This window comes from Taeniopygia guttata, chromosome 11, assembly GCF_048771995.1.
Source record: "Taeniopygia guttata chromosome 11, bTaeGut7.mat, whole genome shotgun sequence".
In the NCBI taxonomy this organism is placed as follows: Eukaryota; Metazoa; Chordata; class Aves; order Passeriformes; family Estrildidae; genus Taeniopygia; species Taeniopygia guttata.
The window spans coordinates 3,339,575-3,362,881 of NC_133036.1; the positions used below are offsets into that span (position 1 = coordinate 3,339,575).

The 23,307-nt window shown below is 39.0% G+C and overlaps 1 protein-coding gene across 1 annotated transcript; it reads left to right on the top strand.

The window, feature by feature from the left end:
• The first annotated feature begins 3 nt into the window (after positions 1-3).
• Positions 4-18,427, top strand: PLA2G15 (phospholipase A2 group XV). The gene is made up of 6 exons (XM_030282672.4): positions 4-305; positions 7,713-7,869; positions 9,265-9,383; positions 10,805-10,903; positions 11,285-11,509; positions 14,225-18,427. The coding sequence occupies exons 1-6, from the start codon at positions 167-169 to the stop codon at positions 14,734-14,736; spliced, it is 1,251 nt and encodes a 416-aa protein (XP_030138532.4). The 5' UTR covers positions 4-166; the 3' UTR covers positions 14,737-18,427.
• The last annotated feature ends 4,880 nt before the right edge of the window (positions 18,428-23,307 follow it).

Consider the following 23,307-nt stretch of genomic DNA (forward strand, 5'->3'; position numbering starts at 1 on the left):
CGCGCTCGGCGGTGACGCGGCGGGGGCGGGCCCGGCGGGGCGGGTCCGGCGGAGCGGGCGGGCCCTTTTCTGGCCGTGCCGGGCGGCCGGGCCGCACTCCGGCCGGGCCACGGCAGCCCCGGCGCAGCGGCGGCGGCTCCTGGCCCCGGGGTTATGCGCAGGGGCGATGTTCCTGCCGGCTGGCGCCAGGCTCCTCCCGTGCTCCGGACGGAGCTCCTTCCTCAGCCTCCTCCTGCTGCTGCTGCTGTGTCCCGGCGGCGGGAGCGCGCCGCGCCGCCGGCCCGCGGGGCCGCCCGTGGTGCTGGGTAAGAGCTGGGGGGCGGCGGGGCGGGCGCTGCGGGGCCGGGCTGAGCCGAGCCGAGCCGGGCTGAACCCGCCGGCCCCGTTACCCACCCCCGGTGGGGCGGCGCTGGAGGCCCGGGGCGCCGTGGGCTCGGCACGGCCGCGGGGAGCGCGCCCCGCCCGCCGCTGGCAGTGCCCGGGCTCCGCGGGGTCAGAGCCCGCACCGAGCGGCGGCTCCGCGGCGGCCCCGGCCCGGCCCGGCCCGGCCCAGCGGCGGGAGGTCCGGGCTGGGGCTGCCTTGGCCTGGCAGCGGCCGGGGCACAGACAAGGCTCGCTTTAATACGCTTCGAGCTCATTAAGTAACACCAGAGCATCCCTGCTTAGCGCTTTCCTCTCTATGAACCTTTTGTGAAAGCGGTTGGAATCAGATGTGGAAAGAGGAGTGATTGGGTGTTCCAGCAGTCGAATTGCCAAATAAAAAAAAAACAAAAAAAACCAGTCACTTCATCATGTAACATGAAAAATGAGTATTTGTTACTGGCCTGTGGTTTCACCTGTTAACACAGAATAGTTTGTGATGAATATTCAGGTAATATTAATATAATAGTTAATAAGTAATATTCGTTAGTTACTTTTTGTATCCATTGGTAATAAGATGTAAATAAATTTTAAATGTTTCAATAACTTGTCTACTGAAACTGTAATTCTTAAGCATTCTTCTAAGACAGCAAGTGCATTTGGTGACAGTAATGTCAGTAGCCAGTCCAGTGAATATATTCAGCATGCTGCATGTTCTTATTGTTGATATATCTTGATGTCATGGGGGAAGAAAAACTGAGAAGATGGGAAAAGTGGCATGTTGTTCAGTTCAGTCTCCATTTCCTGATAATAATTTAGGCTCTGATGTTGGCTTTGTTACTACTGTTACAAATTCTGACTTAGAAGGGCAAATTCTACCAGAGCATATTAAAAAATGTTCTTGTTATCTCAGGGTGCAGTGTGTACAAATCCACAGTTCTTAAAAGGCCTCTGAACTGAATGACAGGCTGTGGTTTGGAAGTAGAAACTGCAGAAGGGTGTCCTAAGAGGCAGGAGTTGAAACCGGAAAAGTTCTTTGAATTCCGTCTGGGGAGGCTAGAAACAATCTTTTATGCCATCTTTCCTCTCTGTAGTGCTGCCAAGGCCTTGGCACTTGCTCCAGTGCAAGCTTCCTGATGACAGAGATGTTTTAGTTGCTGATTTAACATTGAACTCTATCTGGGAAGGAATCAAAGATTTAAAAGCAACTGGCAGAAAGGGTTACTGATTGTAGGAGTATGGATTTACTACTGATGGATCTACTGTAAGTATATATGTTCCCTAAGGATGGTTTTAAGAACTGTGGCTGACCTACATTTCCTGAAGAGACATTCTGGTAAATAGTGTGTGGCTGAGCACACGTTCATCTGGAGTGTTTTACAACAGCCTTTCTTGCTGTTACAGTGAGTTTTCATCAAATGCTGCAGAACTTGTATCTCTTAGTGTTCTAGTCAGTCTCTGTATTTTAGAATTTGCTGGATTTTTTGCTGCCCAGTCCTCATGCTTCTTGCATGTGTGACATGTTAAAACAAGCTTTTTAGGAATCGCTGCAATGAGGATGGTGGAAGGGCTTATGAGAATCATTTAGGGAAGCATTCTAAGTGCTGGCTTAACACAGGTGTTGGGGGGAAGGGAGAAAAACCCACATCACCTGGATACACAAATTAAAAAGATTTAGAGCTGTAAGTCTGCATTATACAAGCTTGAGATTACTTCAGAGCCCATACCAGGTGGGAATACAGAGTTGATATTCCTGATTTATCAGACTGGCATCTAGACTCCTAATTTCTCATGTAAGGTCTGTTTTTAAAAAATTTTTTATCTTACAGTAAACAGGTGCTCATGATCAAAACACTCTTGATCTGTTTGGAGGTTAACATGCCTCAGTAGAAAGGGGAATTAAGTTGGTCATACTCTGTGTGTGGCAGGATGGTCACCTGATCTTAGGGAGTAAAGAAAGAAGAAATGCTGTTTAAAGGAATGTTGTCAACATAGTGATCACTTCAGATGTTTTGGACCAGAGATGGTCACAAGACCCAGTGCAGCTTGCTCGAACCTTTTGTGTAATGACCCCACTTTGCAGTTGCAATCTGTGCTTACCCGAGTAACAGAGCAGAATCTTGCAAAATCTGGGGTGTTGCTTATATGTGGGTAACTTCTGTTCTGCTGCCCAGGTACTGACAAAACTGCTGCTTCGAGGAACCTCACAACTGAAAAGAGCTGAGCTGCATCAGTACAGCCTTGTAACTCTCGGCCAAAGTTGTGATGGCAACAGCTCTCAGATTTGGAGAGCCCTGACTGGCTCAGGTGAAAGGTGGTTCTGTGGGGCAGCTGTGCCAGTCTAGCAGTTCCTTGGTGCTCACCCAGCTTTCCTTGTACCTGTTTGTTGGCCACTTTGTGGAGTCCTTTGTCTTGCTAAAGCGTGATGATATAACCTGATGAGGAACAAGTGATTAATTTTGTAGTTGAATTATTTTAATGGAGGAGCTGGCGCAAAGAACATGGAGAGTGGCACCACATGGCTTGGATTAGGCTGCTTTAACCTGGTCTGTGCACCCTCGAGGTGATTTAGTGGCTGGAGCCACTCTGCCTGGAGCTCGTGTTCACTCATACCAAGGGAGCAACACCAGGGACCAAATTGTCATGGGTAGTAACTGACAGCAAAGCACTGCAGTGGAACTGCTCAATTTCCTGAGATTTAAATAAAAAACCAGTGAAGTATATTTATATAATAGTGACATTTGAGAAGAAGAAGAAACAGGTAAAAGTCAAAGCCTTACAGAGCCTGTTTGAAGGCCTGATACAAGGCACAGTTCTCATTCAAACCTAAGGTGATTGCCTCAGTTTCCTTTCCCAAGTGTTTTGGGGGAAAAGAAGATTAATTATGATACTGATTTACTTTTATACCTTTTTTAAAGTGTTTTCTATTTAGCCAGGATGATGTAATCATACAGAAAAATCTCCTTTAAGAGCCAAAATAACCTACTGAATGCTTCTCTATACTAAAAATGTATATTGCATATATTCTGTGTAATTACTTCTGATATCTGCTTTATATTTAGATAAACTATAATTTTTTACACTTCTCAACAGTTTGGTGATGTTCAGCAGGCTTGTCTTTAATGCTCGTGGCAAGTAATTTTTGTGGGTGTTCTTCTTCCTTCATTCTTTGATTTAGTCCATCAATAATCACTGGATACTATCTTGTGTCTTAGGCATTTTTGGAGCTGGTAACTCATCCTTATAAGATCAATGTCAGATGCACTGAACTCTTTACCTTGTAGAGCTGACTCAACACAATAACTATATCAATGTTCTGATACCTTCTGCAAACAATTTGTTAGGTACTTGGCTAAAGTTTTCTAGAAAGACACCTAAATGAAGTTTGTTAATAATTGATTTACATGCAAAGGAGCTGTGCCTGTGAATTCCTGCTGACTGCTAATTGAGCTGTGTATGTTTGTATGGTCAGCTGGCTAGATGTCAGGAGTGATTTAAATGTTTATGCCTCATGTGATCCAAGGTATCTGGAAGTATCATGTGAGACGTTGTTTGCTTTCTTGTTCCTAATTTTAAACAAGGCCTTTTCTGTGGCAGTCCATGGAGTGTATGAGCTGCTTCAAGATGTTCTCAGAGACCTGTAGTCAGAGTTTAAAATTAATTTTCCTGTAAAGTTGCTTCATTTTGAAGTAAGACTGATTTATAGAACCAAAATGATGACAGTTATTTGAGGAAATAATGCTGGTTAAAAATGTTAAAATGTTACAATAGTTGATAAATACCCAAAGGCATTTGCATTTCAGATAAAAGTAGTAAAAAAATACCAACTGCTGGCCCTCTTTTTTCTTTATCCCCACATGAAAAAATATCCTGGCTCCCTGCCCTGTTATTAAATAGATACCTTTTTTCCCTTAGGATCCTCATATTTGGACATTTTTTGAATGATCTTTTTTCTTTGTTATCTGAGCAGTCAGTCTTAAGGCAGGTCACTTTTAGGATGCAATTTTCTTCTTGTCTCTTGGTGGGAACTGTGAATCTGTCATTTAGACTTAAGGATAGTGATAGGCAGGAGTAGGAATGTATCCTAAAGCTAATTACTGCAATTCACAGTCTGTTACCTCTCTTAAACTCTAATGATATTTCTAATCAGCTTTTCTATACAGTTTAATCATATAAAAACACATCTCAGAGGGAGATCTACTGGTTTTGTCAGGACATATGAGACCGAAAAATTAGCTAAGGATACTATGAATATTGGAAGTGAATTTGGCTTATTGATGTATTAGAGTGAGTTTTGTTGGGGTTAGCATCTTTGTGAGAAAGGAGGATGTACTAGAACTGATAGAACACCAAATGTACCAAACTGATAGAACACCAAGTTTCTTACGGAAATATTTTTCTCTGCTGAATAAGAAATCTAATTTTTCCAAATGTTTGCAGCTCTGAAATTGACAGAGGAATTACACAGCTGCAAATTAGGGAAGCAGGGTACTGTTGAAGATCTTGTCTTGGACATCCGGTCTTAACTAGTGCTGATATATTTTGCAGAACTTCAAACAAGTTATTTTGGAGTCAGTGTGCAGGCTTTAAAAATAACTTTTAGAACTTTAAAAGCAAAAAGGTTTAGAAGCTGCACATATTGGTAGATGAGAGGAGGAGGAGAAAAATTGCATACAGATTGCTCTGCCTGCAGGTCCATCCTCTGTGTGGTCTGAAAGCAAAGGGAAACCTGTTTTTCTACTGCTTTCAAATTCCATCACTGCTTCCAAATTCCACCAGAAAATGTAGAAAGCTATGCCCTTAACCTACAGAATTAATCTTCAGTGTAATATTTTTTAACCTGTTACTTATAAAAAACCACTAAATAGGTCTCCAGCCAAAATGTAAATCATTAACACTGTTAAACTGGTCAGGTTGAGGGCTGAAGATCTTGCATGTTTTTTTTCTATAATCTCAAAACCAAAAATTTGTATTTTGTTTCCTATAGGTTCATCACAAAGCATCTTCAGTTTGCAAAGTATACTTTAGAAAATAAAAATGCCCCAGTGTGTGAGTGATAGTGATTAGCAGCTTCACTGTTAATATGGAAATGTCAACATGACAAAAACATTTTTGTTAATCCCTGCTTTATAAACAAACATGCATCATACTTGTATGTGAGAATTTAATTTTTAGCTACAGTATTTATCTTTGCACAGGTAGAACTTGTCCTTTATCTTTTGTTTAGAATTGAAAAAATTGCAATTTTTCATCTTGTTTCTTCTCATCCCTTGAGTAAAATCAGTATGTCATGTTTCTCATCTGTGTCCTGAGCTGGACACAGGAGCAGAGAAACTTGAAGATAAAATATCTTAACTAAATGAAAGTTGCAGTTAATCTGAGATCATTCCATTAAGTCCAAGTGAGACTTTGTACAGTATCCTGCTTTCAGTGCTTTGTTGATAGATGTATCTTGATTATAATCTGAAACTTCTTCAGCTGTGAGTTTTCCCTACTCTGAGCAGGAGTGCTTGTGATTGATTGAGTTCAGTTTGGAAACCTCAGCAAGTTCTCCAAACTCTAATATCCCAAATGTTTGTCTAAGACTTTGAAGGGTATCTTTGCTGGGAGAACTTTATTTTTACCCAAGGAAGTGAGATTCCAGACTAGAACAAAATGTCACTCTTCTTTGTTTTGCATTGAAACTGAAGACAAAATCAACCTGTTATGTCCTTGGCAGGTCTGCTGCTGAAACTGGCCAGTCATGAAAGATATAAATAGAATTATGTTCTGTTCCTTTTCCAATTAAAAGCACTGATACAGCAGAGGCACGAGACTGGAACAAGTTGTTGCCTTAGTTTTCTAAGCAATTACACAGTAGGATTTTTGCGAGGTTACAAGACTGAGCTTCAGTAAACTCTTTCTAGGGTGTGATGCAATGCTGTAATCTCCCTTACTATGCTTTCCAGTATATCAGAGTCCTTGAAATATGACCTAAAATAAACCATGGTCAGCTACTGGGCCTCTTAACATTTCACTTAAGGTGACAAAAATAAAGCTCCTGAAAATCTAATGAGAAAGTAGAGGTAGTTAATAAAGAAATCCTGAGGTACATCTCATGGGGCATAACCTGCTGTGGTTGGAGGTTGTAAGAGTGTAGTTATCTGAAGTTTCGGCCTTTTTCAGTTCTGCAATAACTTTTTCTAAAAGCACATCTGGTTTTCCAGTTAAATTAGGCATTCTGCTAAAAGATATTAGCTCCTTCCTTAAGCCACTGCTAAGTATCAGTGTATTATAGAACACAAACTGATTTGATTGCGTAGTTTACTGGGGGATAGGGGAAACAAATGTACGGGTAGACCTGCATTAAAAAACTTCAAAACTAAACATCGACAAACACACCCTAAAAAGGGGGCTTTGTGGACCTGAAAGAAGTGGAGGAAACCCTTAAGAAGTGTCTAACTTCTAAATTTTTCTAATACAGAAAAACTTTTCAGTTCCTGATATGTTTTTGTCTCTCTGGTTCTTGAGGAAAAAATTACTAAACATAACAGAATGTAAGAGGTTTCTCTGAAAACTTGGTGCTGAAAATTGTTTGTGTTTGGTTAAGACTAATTCTAATTTGAGAAAATATTCCTGTTTCCATCTAGGGTTTAAAAAATAATGAAGAATAAACCTTAATCAAAGGAATACTGACATTTAGTATATGCCTTAAGAAGGTGCAAATACCCAAGACCCTTTCCACCACGTCTTACTCATGTAAGATATCCAAAGGAAAAAAAAGTTGCCAAAACCTGAATGTAAAAGATATGAAACTGCATTTTTACACTGTTAGCCAGTCGTGTCTTGTGTTGTGAAAGTCTGGTCTTACGGGAAGATAAGTAATATAACTCAGTCTTTTACTTTTTACATTTCTATCAAATTGATAGTTTGCAGGCAACTGTTTAAAGAGAATAAAGTTGTGCAGTTGTGATGCTTTGGAAAATAATTTCTTTCATAAAGATTCAGTTTGTACTTGAAAAAACAGATAAGTTTGGTAATGTCCTAGACAATCTTTTTTTTTCATACCCATGGCCTCACGTGTTCCTTTATAGTCTGCTCTTTGAAGTTAGGAGCTGTTAATTGAGAATCATTCTACATGTTAATTTCTCAGCTTTAAAAATATAGAAATATTTTCAGTGGAAAATGTATATGTAGTACCTTCTTATGTAGTATTTTTTTCTCCAATTACAAAACTTGATGGTGTCTCTGGGTGCAGTGATAATGCACATAAGGGTTACAGTATTTAGCTGTGTATACTGCAATAGAAAATGCTATATGCTTTAATTAACTGCCTCCTTTTTATATCTCTCTCTCCTCTTTATATTTTTCAGTTCCGGGCGACTTGGGTAATCAGTTGGAAGCGAAGTTAGATAAGCCATCAGTGGTGCACTATCTCTGCTCTAAGAAGACAGACAGTTACTTTACACTCTGGCTGAATCTAGAATTGCTTCTGCCTGTTATCATTGACTGTTGGATTGATAATATCAGGTAAGATCAGAAATATTGCTTTTTGCAGTTACATCCTTTCCGTAGACTGACATGCAGAATGGCTGCCTTTAAGTTCCTTTTCTGATTCAAGACCAGTGAGAGGAATGACTTGGTATTCTGCTGGCTGGGCTGACAGGATGGGTCTGAAGATGTAGCTCTGTTTCATCTGAAGTAGCTGTAATTGCTGATGAGGAGCAGAGGCTCTCTTAGTTTCTTTCACTTTCTCTTCTACCAGTGACTCAGTGTAGGTTTGAGCACTTGTTAGACACCTCTGTGGCCTTATCACAAGGAGGTTTTTTGGTGGTTTTTGGGGTTTTTTTTTTGTTTTTGTTTTTAGTTTTTTTTTTTTGCCAAGCAATAGGACAAGAGGAAATGGGCAGAAACTGATGCACAGGAAATTCGACCTGAAATATTGTGGTTTTAAAAATTGCCTAATTTAAAGCTTTCATGCTATTTCATAATTCAATCTACTTTATTAATATTCCTGTAAAAACAATATAAATATACGTATGAAAACAAGAAATAATTAGCTGGTGCAATTAAAAACTATTGTGTTGGCATGTTGCTCTTTTATTAATGTATTAAGCTGTTGTAAAGCAGTCTTCTTTTTCTTGCCCTGTGCCTTATGGATTAGAGAGATTTTTGTTAAGAGATTTGTGCATCAGTTTAAATTCCATCTAGGTGCAAAAACTTGCATTGAGAAATGGCAATTGTATTGATACTGTACTAAAAACAAACCAAACCTCAACTATAATAATAGGGATGATTAAAGAAATAAACTCCTGACTCAATGCTCCAGATTCTTCACATCCTAAGGTGATTTGAAAAATATTTACACAACACTCAATACCTCAATATGTTTCCTGAGATGCTAGTTGTTATTAATTGGGAAATAAAGTATTCCCTTGTGCTCATAGGGGTGTTTCTAGTTAAGTAGAAATGGGTTTTTTTTAGGTAGGTTAATATTTTCTATGTCTGATTTAATAGGTATTTTCTATCCTACTGCCACATTCCTATGCTCTTTATAAGTTTTTTTCCATTTTGTGACTTGATGCAAAGTCAAATGATGTAGAACTATATAAAGTAGCTTATATTTTAAAGATGAAGTTCAGTCACACATCCATATACTCAGTTTTACAGAGACAAAAAGTCTTAGATTCTGCACATGAAGCATTGAAGTAATTAAAGTAATTGTTTGCATAGTATAATCTCTTAGCCATGAGAGTACTCTGATCATGTCTGCTTGAGTTGGGTTTTTTCCTCCTTCTGAGTAACAGCACTTAAAGTTCTTGTACTGCACTCAGAATATAAGGCCCAGTGTAATTGAGGGCTGTCATGTGGCAATAAAACATGTTTCATGCTTTGTTTAATTATTTTTCTTCACCTCCTCCCCAGGCTGGTATATAATCGAACAAGTAAGATTACAGAGCCACCAGATGGAGTGGATATCAGAGTCCCAGGGTTTGGGCAGACATTTTCCTTGGAATTTCTTGACCCAAGCAAAAGGAGCGTTGGTATGTAGAGGCTGTGTCTGGAGTGCTTTGTCATTGGAGGTTGTCTTTATGCAACAAGCTTCTGGAATGTGTTTTCAAATTACGCTTCTGTGAGCTCACTTGGCTTTTAAGAGTTTTCATTGTATTGTTTCATTTGTTGTGTGGCCTGATAGATTGAGACAAGAAGATTCAATGTTATTTAGTGTTGTGTCAAATCTAAGTTTGGTGGATGAAATCTGAATAGGCATATTGAGGACAGATGCTTTCTGAAAATGAGATGGGTTGAGTAGAAAATTCTGTGACAGAAGCATGACAAGCAAAACTGAAATAAAAGCACAAGTTCTGAGTATGATATTCTTTGGCCTTAGGAATGGGTTAATTGGATTGGGAGATATGGTACCACAATTTGTAGCTCCTTGTATTTTGCTGGTGTCAGAATAACTATATAATTGCATTTGTGCTGCAAATTTCTGCTTTTTGTTTGGTGCTTTTGTAGAAGTCATATTTCAGAAAACACAGAGTTTGATAAGCTTTTGTGAGTTGTTGTTTGCTGTGGCTGAAGACTGGAGGAGTTGAATAGTCAGTAATGCACTGAGCTTGACATGCTTCATAGCATGGATCTGTTATTTAAGGGCAGTGATGTGCTTAATGATCTGCACTAGGTCGCTCTTTCACCTAGAACAGAGCTATGATTCAATTCTCCACTTGAGGGACTGTATGAGAAATATTCAAGACTATCAAATGACGTTCTGCTTAAAACTTAAATATGGCTCTGATGTTCAGTAGACTGTTCTGACACAGTTACTGGATGCATTTAGTCCTGGTAACGCTTAAATTTCCAGTGTCAAACCTTGCATTAAGTAGCATCTTTCAGTAGTCAGTCTGCAACTGACAGTCTGTTTCCCTTTTTGCTATTAAAGCTTTCTATTCAGTTACTTAAGGTTTAGTCCATTACCCCAGGGATAAAAAAATAGTTTTGGGGTAGTTTCCAGAGTTCTGCCCTGAGGTACGTGATTAGCGTTTGTTTCCAGGAATAAACATTGGTGAAGTCCAGGCCAGCTGTTACTCCCTACCTGTTATTAATTTGCAATCAATAAAAGCTATGACTAATGAAAACCCTTCAAAAATTATTATGTTGCAGTTCAAGGGTAAACTTTCCTTTGCATGTACTACATTTGGCTGCCAGAATGTTTGAGAGGTCAGCCACCTAGTAAGAAATTTTAATAGTGATAGGCTCTCAATTTTGGGAGATAGTGAGCATGACTCATTTTGTTTAATATGCATGCAGCTTTCTAGATTGTTACAGGCAAACTGCAGGTTTAATGTGTATGTGTGGTGTCACAGATACTGCCTCTGGAACTTGGTTTTGCAGTAGTGTCTGACAGCTGCTTCTCACGCTAACCTTGTTACTCTTCTGTTTCCCTCTTATCTGATATTTACAGGAAGTTACTTTTATATGTTGGTGCAGAGTTTAGTAGATTGGGGCTACAAACGTGATGAAGATGTAAGAGGAGCACCTTATGACTGGAGAAAGGCACCAAGTAAATAATATACTATTATTTTAACAAATTTTTGACTCTCCTAGCCAGCAAATAATGTAACTTTGTTTATTTCTTGGGGCCTGGGTATTCCTGGGTGCAAATGCAAGCTCAGTGTTGTGGTTTCACTTTGTTTTTTTTTCCTTCTTTAAAAAACTTGCTACTTTAAACTTGCTTAAAACCAGAACAAAACAGCAGAAAAAACCCCATTTCGTTAAAGCATGTACACACAAAATTCCTACCCTTCCTATTCAATATTGGAATTTCTAAGGTCTGCATAATTATTTCTGTAGACAGTTCAACACCATGATTTAAAACCTTATTTTTTTTTAAAGCTCAGCATTCACAATTAATAATTATCACTGTGTAATCTGTATTTTTTAGATGAGAATAAAGACTATTTTGTGGCACTTCGCAAGATGATAGAGTTACTGTATGAGCAATATGGAAGCCCTGTTGTCCTGATTGCTCACAGTATGGGCAATATGTACACCCTCTACTTCCTGAACCGCCAGCCCCAGGATTGGAAGGACAAGTACATCAAGGATTATGTGTCACTGGGTGCTCCGTGGGGAGGAGTGGCCAAAACTCTCCGCGTGCTGGCTTCAGGTAGGTAATTGGAGGCTTTGCCCGTGCTGTGTATGTAGTGCACAATGCTAACAAGACTGTTCACTGTAAGGCTGCAGGATGAGAGTTTAAGACACCATGAAGGAAAAAAGTACGTTTTTGTAAGCAATAACAATTTGATGTTTCAAGCCTTGCAACCCAACTGTTAGCTTTCATTTTGTGGGGGTGGACTGAGATTTCTCACATCCTGTAATTAGGAGCTTTCTCCCTTCTTGACCTCTCCTGACCTCTTTTGAGCAGACTGTTGTGCTGTCCTGCTGTTTGGCCTGAAGCCTTCTCTTTCTGTCTCTTTTGCCACCAGCCTGATTGCTCTCTGATCAGTATGGCAAAGCTACCAAGGACTACAGAGCATTCAGCAGTTTCCTTTCATTAAAGATAACACAGCTGCTTGAGGTTAACATTAAAGGAAATTTGTAGAGATGGTGGGGAACTGGTGTCCACTGTGTAAATGTCAGGTGAAAACTGTAACTCTGCAGATCAGGAAAGTGAATCTTTGAGGTCTTGGGTTTAGCACACTGAATATGCCAGAGACTAAAATACAGAAAAATTGAATAAAGCAGCATAATGTATTTCACTAAGTAACTGAAAATGACTGATGGAAAATGTTCACTTACCCTCATGTGATGCCATAATTACATCATGTGCTTTGACATTTAGTTCTCAATGTTTCTGGCTTGGTTTTGGAGTTTGTTTCTGATCTGTTAGCTTTGGATATCTTCTTCCTAATCAAAGCTGACATCAAAACTTTGACTTCATCAAAATGCTAAACACACAGTGAGAGTCAGCCATGCATGGTCAGAAGCAAAGAATACTTTGCTTAGCAAAGGCATTTGATTCTGAGCAGCAGTGCACTGCTCCATTACTAATTAGAAAATTTGACTCAATACAAACACCCAATTTACACATTGTTAAAACTATTGAAATGTCACTGTAAAAATTTATTTCCCTTTTCCCACAGGCTTTGTCTGACATATTTGCTTGCCATTACAGAACTGGCAAGAAGTGAACAATGTTAATATCACCTTCATAAAATTATATGATTATATAAAATTCCATAGTCCCATATCTCTGTTGGCTTAAACTTTTGAGCTTTGTACCTTGTCTATGCTTTATAATGCATCTCAAGGAAAGGGGCTAATTCTACTAAAGCATAATGAATAGCTAAATTCTACTAAAATTAAGTCAGTCATATTTTTGCCTGTGTCTCTGTTGTACTCAACTTCCATGTTTTTGAGCAGAAATTTAACAATCATGTGGGAAAGTTACGTGGGCAAACATAGTTTCAGAATGTACAGGTTTAAACTCTTTGTCTCAAATATCCACCATGGTAAAGCACCACCATCAGCCTTTAGACTGCATTAGTCTATTTAAGAGTTTCTAAAGTTATCAGAGTTAGTATGCTGAAGAATTGTTGCTTTAAAGGAAAATACTGCATTTCAGCAGGAAAGGCAAGGAACTCTATGAATGCATTCTTTCTGCTCCCATTCCTGTTTATAATGTGATATCAGGAACTTCATGTCAAATCCACAGCTGTTATCAAAGTGGTAAACAGTACACAGGTGGAATTGTTTTCTGGAGATTTCTGTGATACTTTCAGCTACTTGTACATGAGCTTTGCTGGATCCCACTGCAGTAGGCAAAGACACAAAGCTGACAGTGGTTTGTTTCTATTTTTCACATGTTGGAAGGTTGAAATGTTAAGTGTCTTCCTTGCATCTAATGTTTTGATATTGTCTGCTGACTTAAATGTGGTGTTGGCCGTCCTGTACTTCTTCACTTATGAGAAAAGTAAAGTATTTGAGAAGCACTTTGAAACAATTCTGTAAGAGAAGGCTGGGATAGTCAGGTTCTGTGTTTGATTATTCTACTGGAAATAAATCTTGTACACATTCCTTTCATTGTTCGGTTCAGAACTTGGGCTTTCTTTGCTGAGAACTGCCAAGCAGTGTTCAGCACATTAGTGGTGAGAGTGCACAGTGAAGTTGTTACACCACACAGTATCATGAGACCCATTTTTCAGGACCTTTTTGAATCTGGCTGTGCATTTGAGTTTTCTTTATCTGTTTTCAGACTAGCAATGTCTCCATATAGTCCTCCTAAAGATGGCATTACTGTGCCTTGCTGAAGCAATAGTGCCACCCCATGGAATTGAAAGAGCACCAGAGTATATTTTTCAGGAATAGTGGTTTCAGTTGCAGCATTTCAATTTTTTATGGCAGGGTTGACCTGGACCACTAAAATTCAAAGTCCAGCTGGAAGAAGAATTGAGGTGTGACAGCCACTGTGATAATGCAAACAAACAAGGAATATAAACTCGTGTTTGTCTCAGGGTTTTGTTGTGTTTTTTTTCCTTAGGTTTTTTTTTTTTTTTTTAGAAAAGCAGCTTTTGTGAAGATGGAAGAACAATTGTTAAAATATGCAGAAAGGTTCATATAAATTATCCCTTATTCATGTGTTAAAGGCATTTATTTCCTTCATTCATCAACTCATATTTAAATCTGGGAAGTTATTAAAAGTCAGTTTGCAGAAGTCAATTTACGAGACAGTCATAAATGAGGAAAAACTTCTCAAATTGTCACTGTAAGCCAGGGGAACAAACTTATTATTCATATTATCACTATGAGTGCTAGTAATTGATGCTGATTAAGATTGATGTCTTGCTTTATGGATAATGAAATTCCACTTTTTTTCCTTAAGGTGACAACAACAGAATCCCTGTCATCAGTTCACTCAAGATCAGAGACCAGCAGAGATCAGCAGTTTCCACAAATTGGATGCTCCCCTACAACTACACGTGGCCTCCAGACAAGGTGTTTGTGAGCACACCCACAGCTAACTACACGCTCCGGGATTACTGGAAGTTCTACAGGGACATTGACTTTGAGGACGGCTGGCTGATGAGGCAGGACACGGAGCCCCTGGTGTACGGCATGACCCCGCCCGGGGTGCGCATCCACTGCCTCTACGGCACTGGCGTGGAAACCCCCGACTCTTTCCACTATGAAAGCTTTCCTGACAGAGAGCCCAAGATTTTCTACAGCGATGGGGATGGAACAGTGAACTTACAGAGTGCCTTGCAGTGTAGAAAGTGGGTGGACAGGCAAAAACAGGAAGTGGTGATGTTTGAGCTTTCAGGAAACGAGCACATTGAAATGCTGTCCAATTATACTACTATCTCCTATGTGAAAAAGCTGCTCTTTGATTTGTGATAACCTTGTGTTGATAGTTATTTCCTCACCTGTGATGCCTTCCCTTAAATATGGGGAAATGCCTTTTAATCCCTTGATATTTAGATATTTGAATTATTTATTTTGCTTTTTTAAAAGGTTGTTTTCAAGTTGCTTGGTATTCTAAATGATTGTTCGTCTCTGATTTGTGTTCATCATGCTTCACGGTATTTTCACATTCTGAAAATTTTGTCAAATATGCATTTTTGTGCCTCTGGTGTTGTGTCCAATGGTCATACAGACTTTCATTTGGAGATTGTGCAGTCCCTTGCACGTACCACATGCAGTATGGATCCCAGAGTTCCTTTGTGTGGTCTTTGCAGGTTTGGAGTGGAAGGCTAGGAAGGATGGCAATTTTGGATGCCCAAGGGAATGGTATTAACAATTTGACAAACACAGCAAGCATATTCTGATCCTTAGTTCCCAGTGGATTAGTTTATAAATGTGCATATCTACTAGGTAAAATAGGGAAGAGGTCTGCCTGGAACTGTGCTACCATTGTTGTGATCCAGACTTTTGTTTATTACAGACTGTGGGGGGAAAAAAAAGATAGATGTGTGAATTACTTGAAGCTTGTTTATTAGGTGCCCTACTGGGTTATTTTAGAAAGAGGAAGTGGTTGCTCATCAACTTCTGGAATACCTGATCACATACAGTCTGGAGTCTGAGGAAATCTCAGCTTTAATTTCTCAATGAGGGAATGAGGCTAAACTGTGGTTGGTGCTTGTAATAACTGTAGCACAGTTATTGTGGAGTAGCACATCAATCAAAGCTAATTGAATACTGGCAAACAATCTGAAAGGTATAGAATTGCATTTATGGGTGGAAAATGACTTCCTGTAGGGGAAATGATAATGGATGGTGGGCAGTATTTAAAGAAAAGTGAACTTCTGAAATGAGTGAGGAATGAAAGCCAGTATGGAGTATAAACCTTGTTCTCAGTCAAATACTTTGGCTCTGATCCAGTTGCCTGACTAAGCAGTGATTAGATCAACATTGCATTCCACTGAAAAGAAATTTTTTGCTTTAGGACTAAAAGTAATTTCCCATAGATTACAAGTTTCATTTTTGCTGTTTGAAGAAGCTGGGACATGTGGTTCCTTGAATGTTTCTATAAATTGCTGAACATGCAGTTCTGCAATTTCCTACAGTGTTGTTCTACTCAATGTTCAAATAGTAATTTCACCTCTGACCTCCACAGAAGTGCTGGCCTAAAGGCCATCATATTTACCACCTTGATTACAAAAGTCCTGTTGGAGAAATAGTTATACTCAAAAATTCTCTCTTGCTTGCTTTAAAACCAGTCACCCAGTTAGACAGCACTTAGTTTTCTAAAAACACAGCTTTGAATGCTTTCAAAATGCTAGGTTCTCCAAGAAAAATATTTTAAGAGATGCAGAAACTCATCAAAGTATTAAGGATTCGTTACTTAAGAAATTAAATATGTCTAAAGGCCGAAGTTTTAACTATTTTGGTAGCATGCCTAAAATGTTTTCTGCCACTGGATGTATCAGTAAGATCAGTAGAACTGATGGGCTTGAACTCTTGCTATTGTACAATGGAACAGGAGGTAGTTTTAAGACTTTAGTTTTAATTCAGAAATCTCTTGTTAATTCAAAATAATTTGAATTAGGGTCATCAACAAGCTCATTATCTTACTAGATTTAAACTTTCTTACGTAGCTTTATTTCCCCCTCTGCATTTTTTCCTAATGCTTATGTTGAGGGAGTGTAGACATTTTCTTGATTTTTAAAATGGATCGTTAATCTTGTCCTCACTTGCCCAGTACCCTACAGTCCAGCAGCAAGGTTGCCTGGACTTTTCCAAAGTACTGAGCCTTTGCAATGCGTAACTGCTGAAATTAAAAAAAAAAAAAACAACAAAAAAAAACCAAAAAAAGCCCCACCACCAATCAACCTAAACAACCAATCCCCCCAAAAGAAGAAGCCCTACAACAAAAAGGAGGGGGGAAAAAAGCCCCCTACCTGTCTGCAGAAAATTGCCCTTTAGCCATGTGATCTATTTTATGCAGGGCTTGTCAGCTGGATAAGCTTCAGGCTTGTGTTTCAAGACTGCCCAAAGATGATAAAGCTCTTCCTTGGTCTGACTCAATTTTTGAATCAATGGCTATTTGAATAAATTACAGAAAACATATAATCACAATCTATTTCTTGCTGAAGGAGAATGCCTGTTAATAAGCACTGGACTGAGTGGAGCTGGAGGCTGTATTGCAGGATATCAACATAGACATCAAGGGCTGAAAAATGAGAAAGCAATGTATGTAAACAATTCTTAACCTAATCTGGAGAATGTTTGTAAGATTCATTTGGATCTTTACCATTAATCAATAGCATTTTCAGTCTCATAGCAAGAATTTAGCTGCAGGGTTTTTTTGTGATTTGAAGTTTCAATATACATGATTCAAAAAATGCTTGTCCTTTTTGCTCTTCTTTTCTTTAGTACTTTTTAAAATACACTTTTTGTGACCCAAAAGAGGGGAAAAAGCACAACTTTTTTATTATTTTCTAATTTTGGCAACCTAGTACTATGTTTGAGATTGGTTGGCTGTATCTTTTAACCTAAAGATTTCTAAACCAGTTTTCTGTTAGTAGACAAGCCTTGTGGTAGTCAATATGGTAAAATGAAGCTGAAGGTTTTTCAAGGCTTTTATTTGTTTGTTCTTTTGTTTGTCACTTTAAAGCCTTGTTGTACTGTTGTCAAGAAATGTGTGTGCCTGAGTCCTAAGTACTGTGTGAGAGCAAGAACAGCACGTCTGGTGCTCTTTGATTGCTTGTGGTGCATCTGCAGGCTGTAGTTTTATGTCCAGAAAGTGTGGGGTCTTTTTTCCCCCCTAGCAAATGATCAGCAGCCCTTTCATTTGCAGTTTCTTGCCGGCTGGGATGCAGTTCGCACTGAGAAGTGAATGCATTATTCCCGTTGCTGAAGTGGAAGCCCTGCACTGTGTGTGTGAGGCGTGGCTGCTCTCTGCCCAGATCCTGTGCAGGGCAGCAGTGAGCATTGCTGTCAGACCTGCTGCAGCCACGGGCACTGAGCTGGCTCCATTCCTGTGGGGAGAGAGGTCTGAAAAAAAACTCTAATGAGAATGTGGCACTTTGATAAGAGGATTAACTCAGGTGCTTTGCCACACTGCACAGCTGAAGTCTGAATTCACTAATGTATCTTTTTTGTACCTAAAGCATTAATTATGTGTCTCCTTCCATATTTTTTACTTGGTTTTATTCTTCCAGAATATTTTCAGAAACCAAAACTAGTCTTGAGGACCAAATGTATTTCTTATTTTTGGCAACTTGTAAAGAAAATGCTGAAGAAGCTTTCAGCTATCATTGTAGTACTTCTGAAAAGGTTCAGAGTCACTATGTGATTTGTATAAAAGCAGAAAGCTTCAATAACTAGCAATAATTGCAAAGGATTTGCAGACCAAAGGAAGGAATATGTGGTATTAAGGTAATTCTTGGAGCACAGTGTGTTCAAGGCCCTCTTGAATTCAGGGAATGTTTGGCAATGACTTTGCTGCTCTACACTAACCAGTATTTTGTACAGAACCTATTCTGAGGCCTGGCCTTTTATATGTTCTTGTGTATAAATGTGTTCAATAGATTTTGAATATTTTATTGTCAAATTTGATAATATAATAAAGTTGATCTAATACAGATTTACAGATTATGTCCTATTGTGAATAATATGCTGTCTCAGTTCTCAGAAGAAATGAAAATTCGGTGCTGTTTTTCTTCCTTAGAGATGATTGGCATCTCTCACAGTAATTCCTTAACCTCCCAAATGCACCTACTGTCTTGTGGTACATTTGGAGTTCACTCTTAATTGTTCTTGAATGTATGGAGGTGTGGGATTGAGATTACTCAATTTCTTTTTGCATTTTACTTGCTTGTCTTGTGTTAAAAAACAAGTTCTCAGGATGCGTTATAACTCAGGTAATTATTTTGAAATCAGTTCCTCAGTTGTGAAGTGTTTTAAATGCCTGCAGCTGCCTTTCTAGTGTTGGTTTCCAAATGGATCCACAAACTCATGCATGATGACCATACAGTTTTATAGTTGCATGAAGCAACCTTTTTCCAATTAGAAATAGTGCATTGTGGCTCTTAAGAAACTGTAATGCTAGGCAATGATTCCGTGAGCATGTGGGGTTTTTCTAACATGGTATTGACTGTAATAACAGTAGAGTGTTAGTGACTGCTGTTCCTCTCTGTGCCCTAGATGCTCTATTTGAACATCTTGTCCCAGTACAGATCTCATTGATGCCTGCCTCAAGGTTTGTGACCCCATATGATTGCAGGAAAAAGGGGAATGATGCCTTCTTCCAGCTCCCTGTTAACATGGGGAAGGTCCTGCACTGAAACCATGTGCCAGTTCTTGCAAGAAGCTGGGAAGGCTGAGGGCACAGGGAAGAGGAGGACAGGTTGATAACAGACCTGGCAGAGTGATGCAAAGCCATGAGAGAGCCACGTGTGGGGTCTAATGCTGGAGCATAGATGGAACACGGGTTAGCACAACTTGTGCAACCTCCAAATAACAAAATTACAGTTGCAGCTTGTCTGATGCTATTTTGCTGTGCCATCTTAAATTTTTTCATTAATGATAGCATTGCAGTTTTGATAAATGATTTTGGCTTTCTCTTGCTTGAGTTGTGGCTTTCCTCTAAAGGTCTAGGTTAATAGTTTGCTTTGGTTTAAGACTAATGTCCTTTGTGGTCATTCAGATCAACAGATGAGTTAAGTGGAATATTTAGCTCCCAAACCAGCATCTTTTAGCAAAACCAGAATGTAGAATGAGCGCAGGAAATGCAAGAAATTAATATGCAACGTTTTACTAAAAATAGTGATGTTAAGTTTGCTTTAATGGTTTTTGTATATATATATATATATGCAGTAGAGGGCAGTAGTATATAAGTTAGAGAGGGTTTTTAGGTAATGCTGAATGGCACCTCTGTTAATTTCACCTGAGAGATACAGGATTGCCGAGAAATGAAGACCTAAGTTTGATATGCACAAAATGTTTCCTGTCTTGAAGCAAGACGTGTACATATGCAGACTCTGCTACTGGAGGAACATTTTTCCTATCTGATGTAAAAAGCAAGCAACTTCAGCTTGGTTCAAATTCGAGTAAAACAATCTAAGATGTGAATTAGCTATTCACTCCTATTTACATGCTCAGATAAAAAGACAAATTGGACACTACAACTACATGGAGTGGATTGGTGCATAGTATTATGATGTACAAAAGAGATCATGTATTTAAAAAGAAGTGCTGCAAATGCTGTCAGCTCTATTTTCCTATTGCGCTGCTGAATAATGGATAAATCTTGTACCTCAGAGTTTTCACTTTGCTGGTAAGCACTGACTCACATCTAGTAACCTTTTTGGGAAGGCAGATTTATTGACCAAGCTGTAATTCCATGTGTAACTAAAAATGTCACCTTATGTGAGTAAAATCAGCAAGACAGATGGTAAATTTGACTGCATGAAAATACTGTGCCTACAGATCAAGTATTTTCATTGCTATTAGTATTTTTGAGATTGTATTATATCTGAGGTAGTCAAAGAAGGATTTTAGTCCAGGTCTAAGCAAGTTAAGATTAGCCAGGAACACTGCTGTTATCTTAGCTGTGCTAGCAGAGCCTTTGTACCTGTATTGAAAACAAAAGGCAAGATTACAATATAGGAAATTTCACTGAATGCTGTTGTGACCAGTGAGATGGAAGGTGACAGTGGAATCTGTAAACAGGTCTGGGAGACAGCACTGGCAAGGGTGGCAGTAATAAGGGGTCCTTGCTGATCCACATAATGAGAAATACTTTCAATGACCAAACCAAAGCATGTCCTGCAGCTGCCAAAACATGGATTGACCATGCTTTACACAGTTCAGGTCTGGAAGGGCTTTGGAAGGAGAAATTGTGTAGTGGAATTGTTAAAGAGGTTTCAGTAGGTGTAAAATCATAAAACAAAGAATGATATAATCTCTGATATGTGTGAAATCCTCACTGTGCTTGTAATTGCTTCAGCCTGGAGCTCTTGTGGTATTTCTAGATGCAGGAAATCTCATCCCTGTTTGACTCAGACATAGATAACTTGTTCAAATTCCTTTAGGTGAAATGTAATCGTGTGCCTTTAACTCCAAAGTTGTTCTCTTGTCATTAAACCATCTTCGGTCTGCAGGTCATTTTCAAGTAAGGGCAAAGCAGCCATGCTACTCTTGTTAGTAATTTCATCTTGCTAAAATAACTCAGGGTTCCAAAGCCATTTGTCCCCTATGAAGGTGAATCCTTGTTGTTTTCATCTACTGGTAAGTATATATTGCTTCACATTTTCCATGTTTCTATTATGTCCATTACTTCTTTTATGCCAGGCTATGATATGATGAAGAAAAACAGAGCTAAAATAGGACATGACAAGGGAGAATGCCTTCAGATGGAAAGACAGTAGGCTAATGTTGAATATTAGAAAGAAATTATTTACTGAGAGAGTGGTGAGGCACTGGTACAGGTTGCCAGGGAAGCTGTGGATACCCTGTCCCTGGAAGTGTTTAAGGCCAGGTTGGATGGGGCTTTGAGCGACCTGGATTAGTGTAAAGTGTCTCTGTCCATTGCAGGGGAGTTGGCCCAAAATGATCTTTAAGGCTCCTTTCAACCCAAACCTTTCTGTGAACATGAAAGATTAGAAAAAAACCACCAAATATTCCATTAAAAAGTTCCTCAGTCTAGTTTTGGCTCCTAATCCAGTGACATGAGCCCTCTCCTCCTTGCCTTCAATTCAAACCTTTCCAACCAGGCTTTTTTCATTGAGCCCAAGTTTTTTCCTTGCTTAAATCTCAGCACCTAATGCAAAAAGAAACCTTCCAAAGCCAAACACAGCATGAAAATCTTCCACACAGACAGAAGCAAATTGTTGACAATTAAGTCTTATGTTGATTCTCTTTTTGGAGAGAGAACAAATACTTGAATAATGGCAATTTACCTTAAAGAAACCCTAGTTTTCTTAGCAGGGATGCCTATACAAAGACAGCATTTAGGCCAGAGCTTAAGGGTGTCAGGAAATCAGAAAAGAGAACAGAAATGTCAGGTAGCAGGAAGAAGTGAGAGGCTGGGCTGGTAGAATGGTGTCTGTGGGGCTATGTTGTGTTTGTATTGGTTTTTAAAATCTACTTGATCAAAGCAAAAGGAAAGTTCAGACTCCATGAGAGAGAAGGAAAACCCATGTACCTAGCTGGACTGCAGTTACTACATCAAAAATCTACATCCAAATCTACATAGCAAGAATTAACTTAAGGCTCCCTGGCTAGAAGAGTGTGATGTTGGTTTCCTAAAGACTGCAGCTGTCTGGGAATTCTGAAGTTACCAAATATTTACACAGATCCATGTATAGATCATGTGTCTTAAGAGAATGTTTCCCATGAGAAGCAGCAAAGGATCTGGATTTACATGTGCAGATAGAAAACTTTGTCTCTTTTTCTCTAATTCCACTTAGTTAGAAGTCATTTAGCACTGCAGATTTCAGAGACCTCAACTATTCATGGTGAGTGACATGCCCAGCTCTGTCCTGGGCTTCAGCTCTGAAGATGTCTCAGTTCCCAGCTGAGAAGTTGAGACTCACCTAAGGACCACAAGTTTCACTGTATTTTGCCATTTTTTTATGTCTTCCATTTTAAGAATACAGACCATAGTTTACTTCATCTCCCTATTCAGACCAGCCTGTGCAATAAATTCAAGGTCATTGTGTTATTCCTTTTCCAGCTGTTTTTGTTATGAACTTTCTGAGGGGGATCACTTCTTTATTACCACTGAGACAAGGTCATAAACACACAAGAACAGTACTATACATCTCTAAAACAGAAGTATCACCTAATTTACACAATAATTTGTCTCTGTTGGAGCTTAGCAGTAGAACAAGACAAGTTTTATTACCCAATTCATATGTTTATGATCAGTCTAGAAGGATTCAATTTGTAAAGTAAAATTTATACCTTTTGAGATGATAACATCTCATAGGATTTAGGTAAGGAAATAGTTTGGTCCATAGTAAGTTAGAGAGAGCTTTACCAAATTTATATTTTAAAATGCAAGATTTTGTTAATCCATAAATTAAATCAATTTTGTCAATGTAATCATGAACTGTGTGATGTATGCCCAAGTGTGACCAACTACTAGCAAGTGTTTCTTTCAGAAGCATGAAACAGTGAGGTGCACAAGAAGAAATACTGCTGCTATGATTCTCTGCTTGTAGCCTCTGTTAAATATTTACATTGTCAAAGTTTTATTTAGTTTTTCAGCCAAATACAGTTTCTGTAATACTAAAGGCTTAACATCACCCTGTTTCTGTACAATGAAGCAGCCAGGATTTGGGATCAAACTTACATGAAAATGTCATCTTATACTTAATGAAAGGCTATTTTTGGGAATAAATACTTAGCATCAGGACCTTAAGAAGTAAGATACTCTATTCTATTAATGTAAGATACTGTGCACTTACTCCTTTCAGAAAGGCTTTTGTAAATGCTAAATGTATGCTCAATCAGTATTTT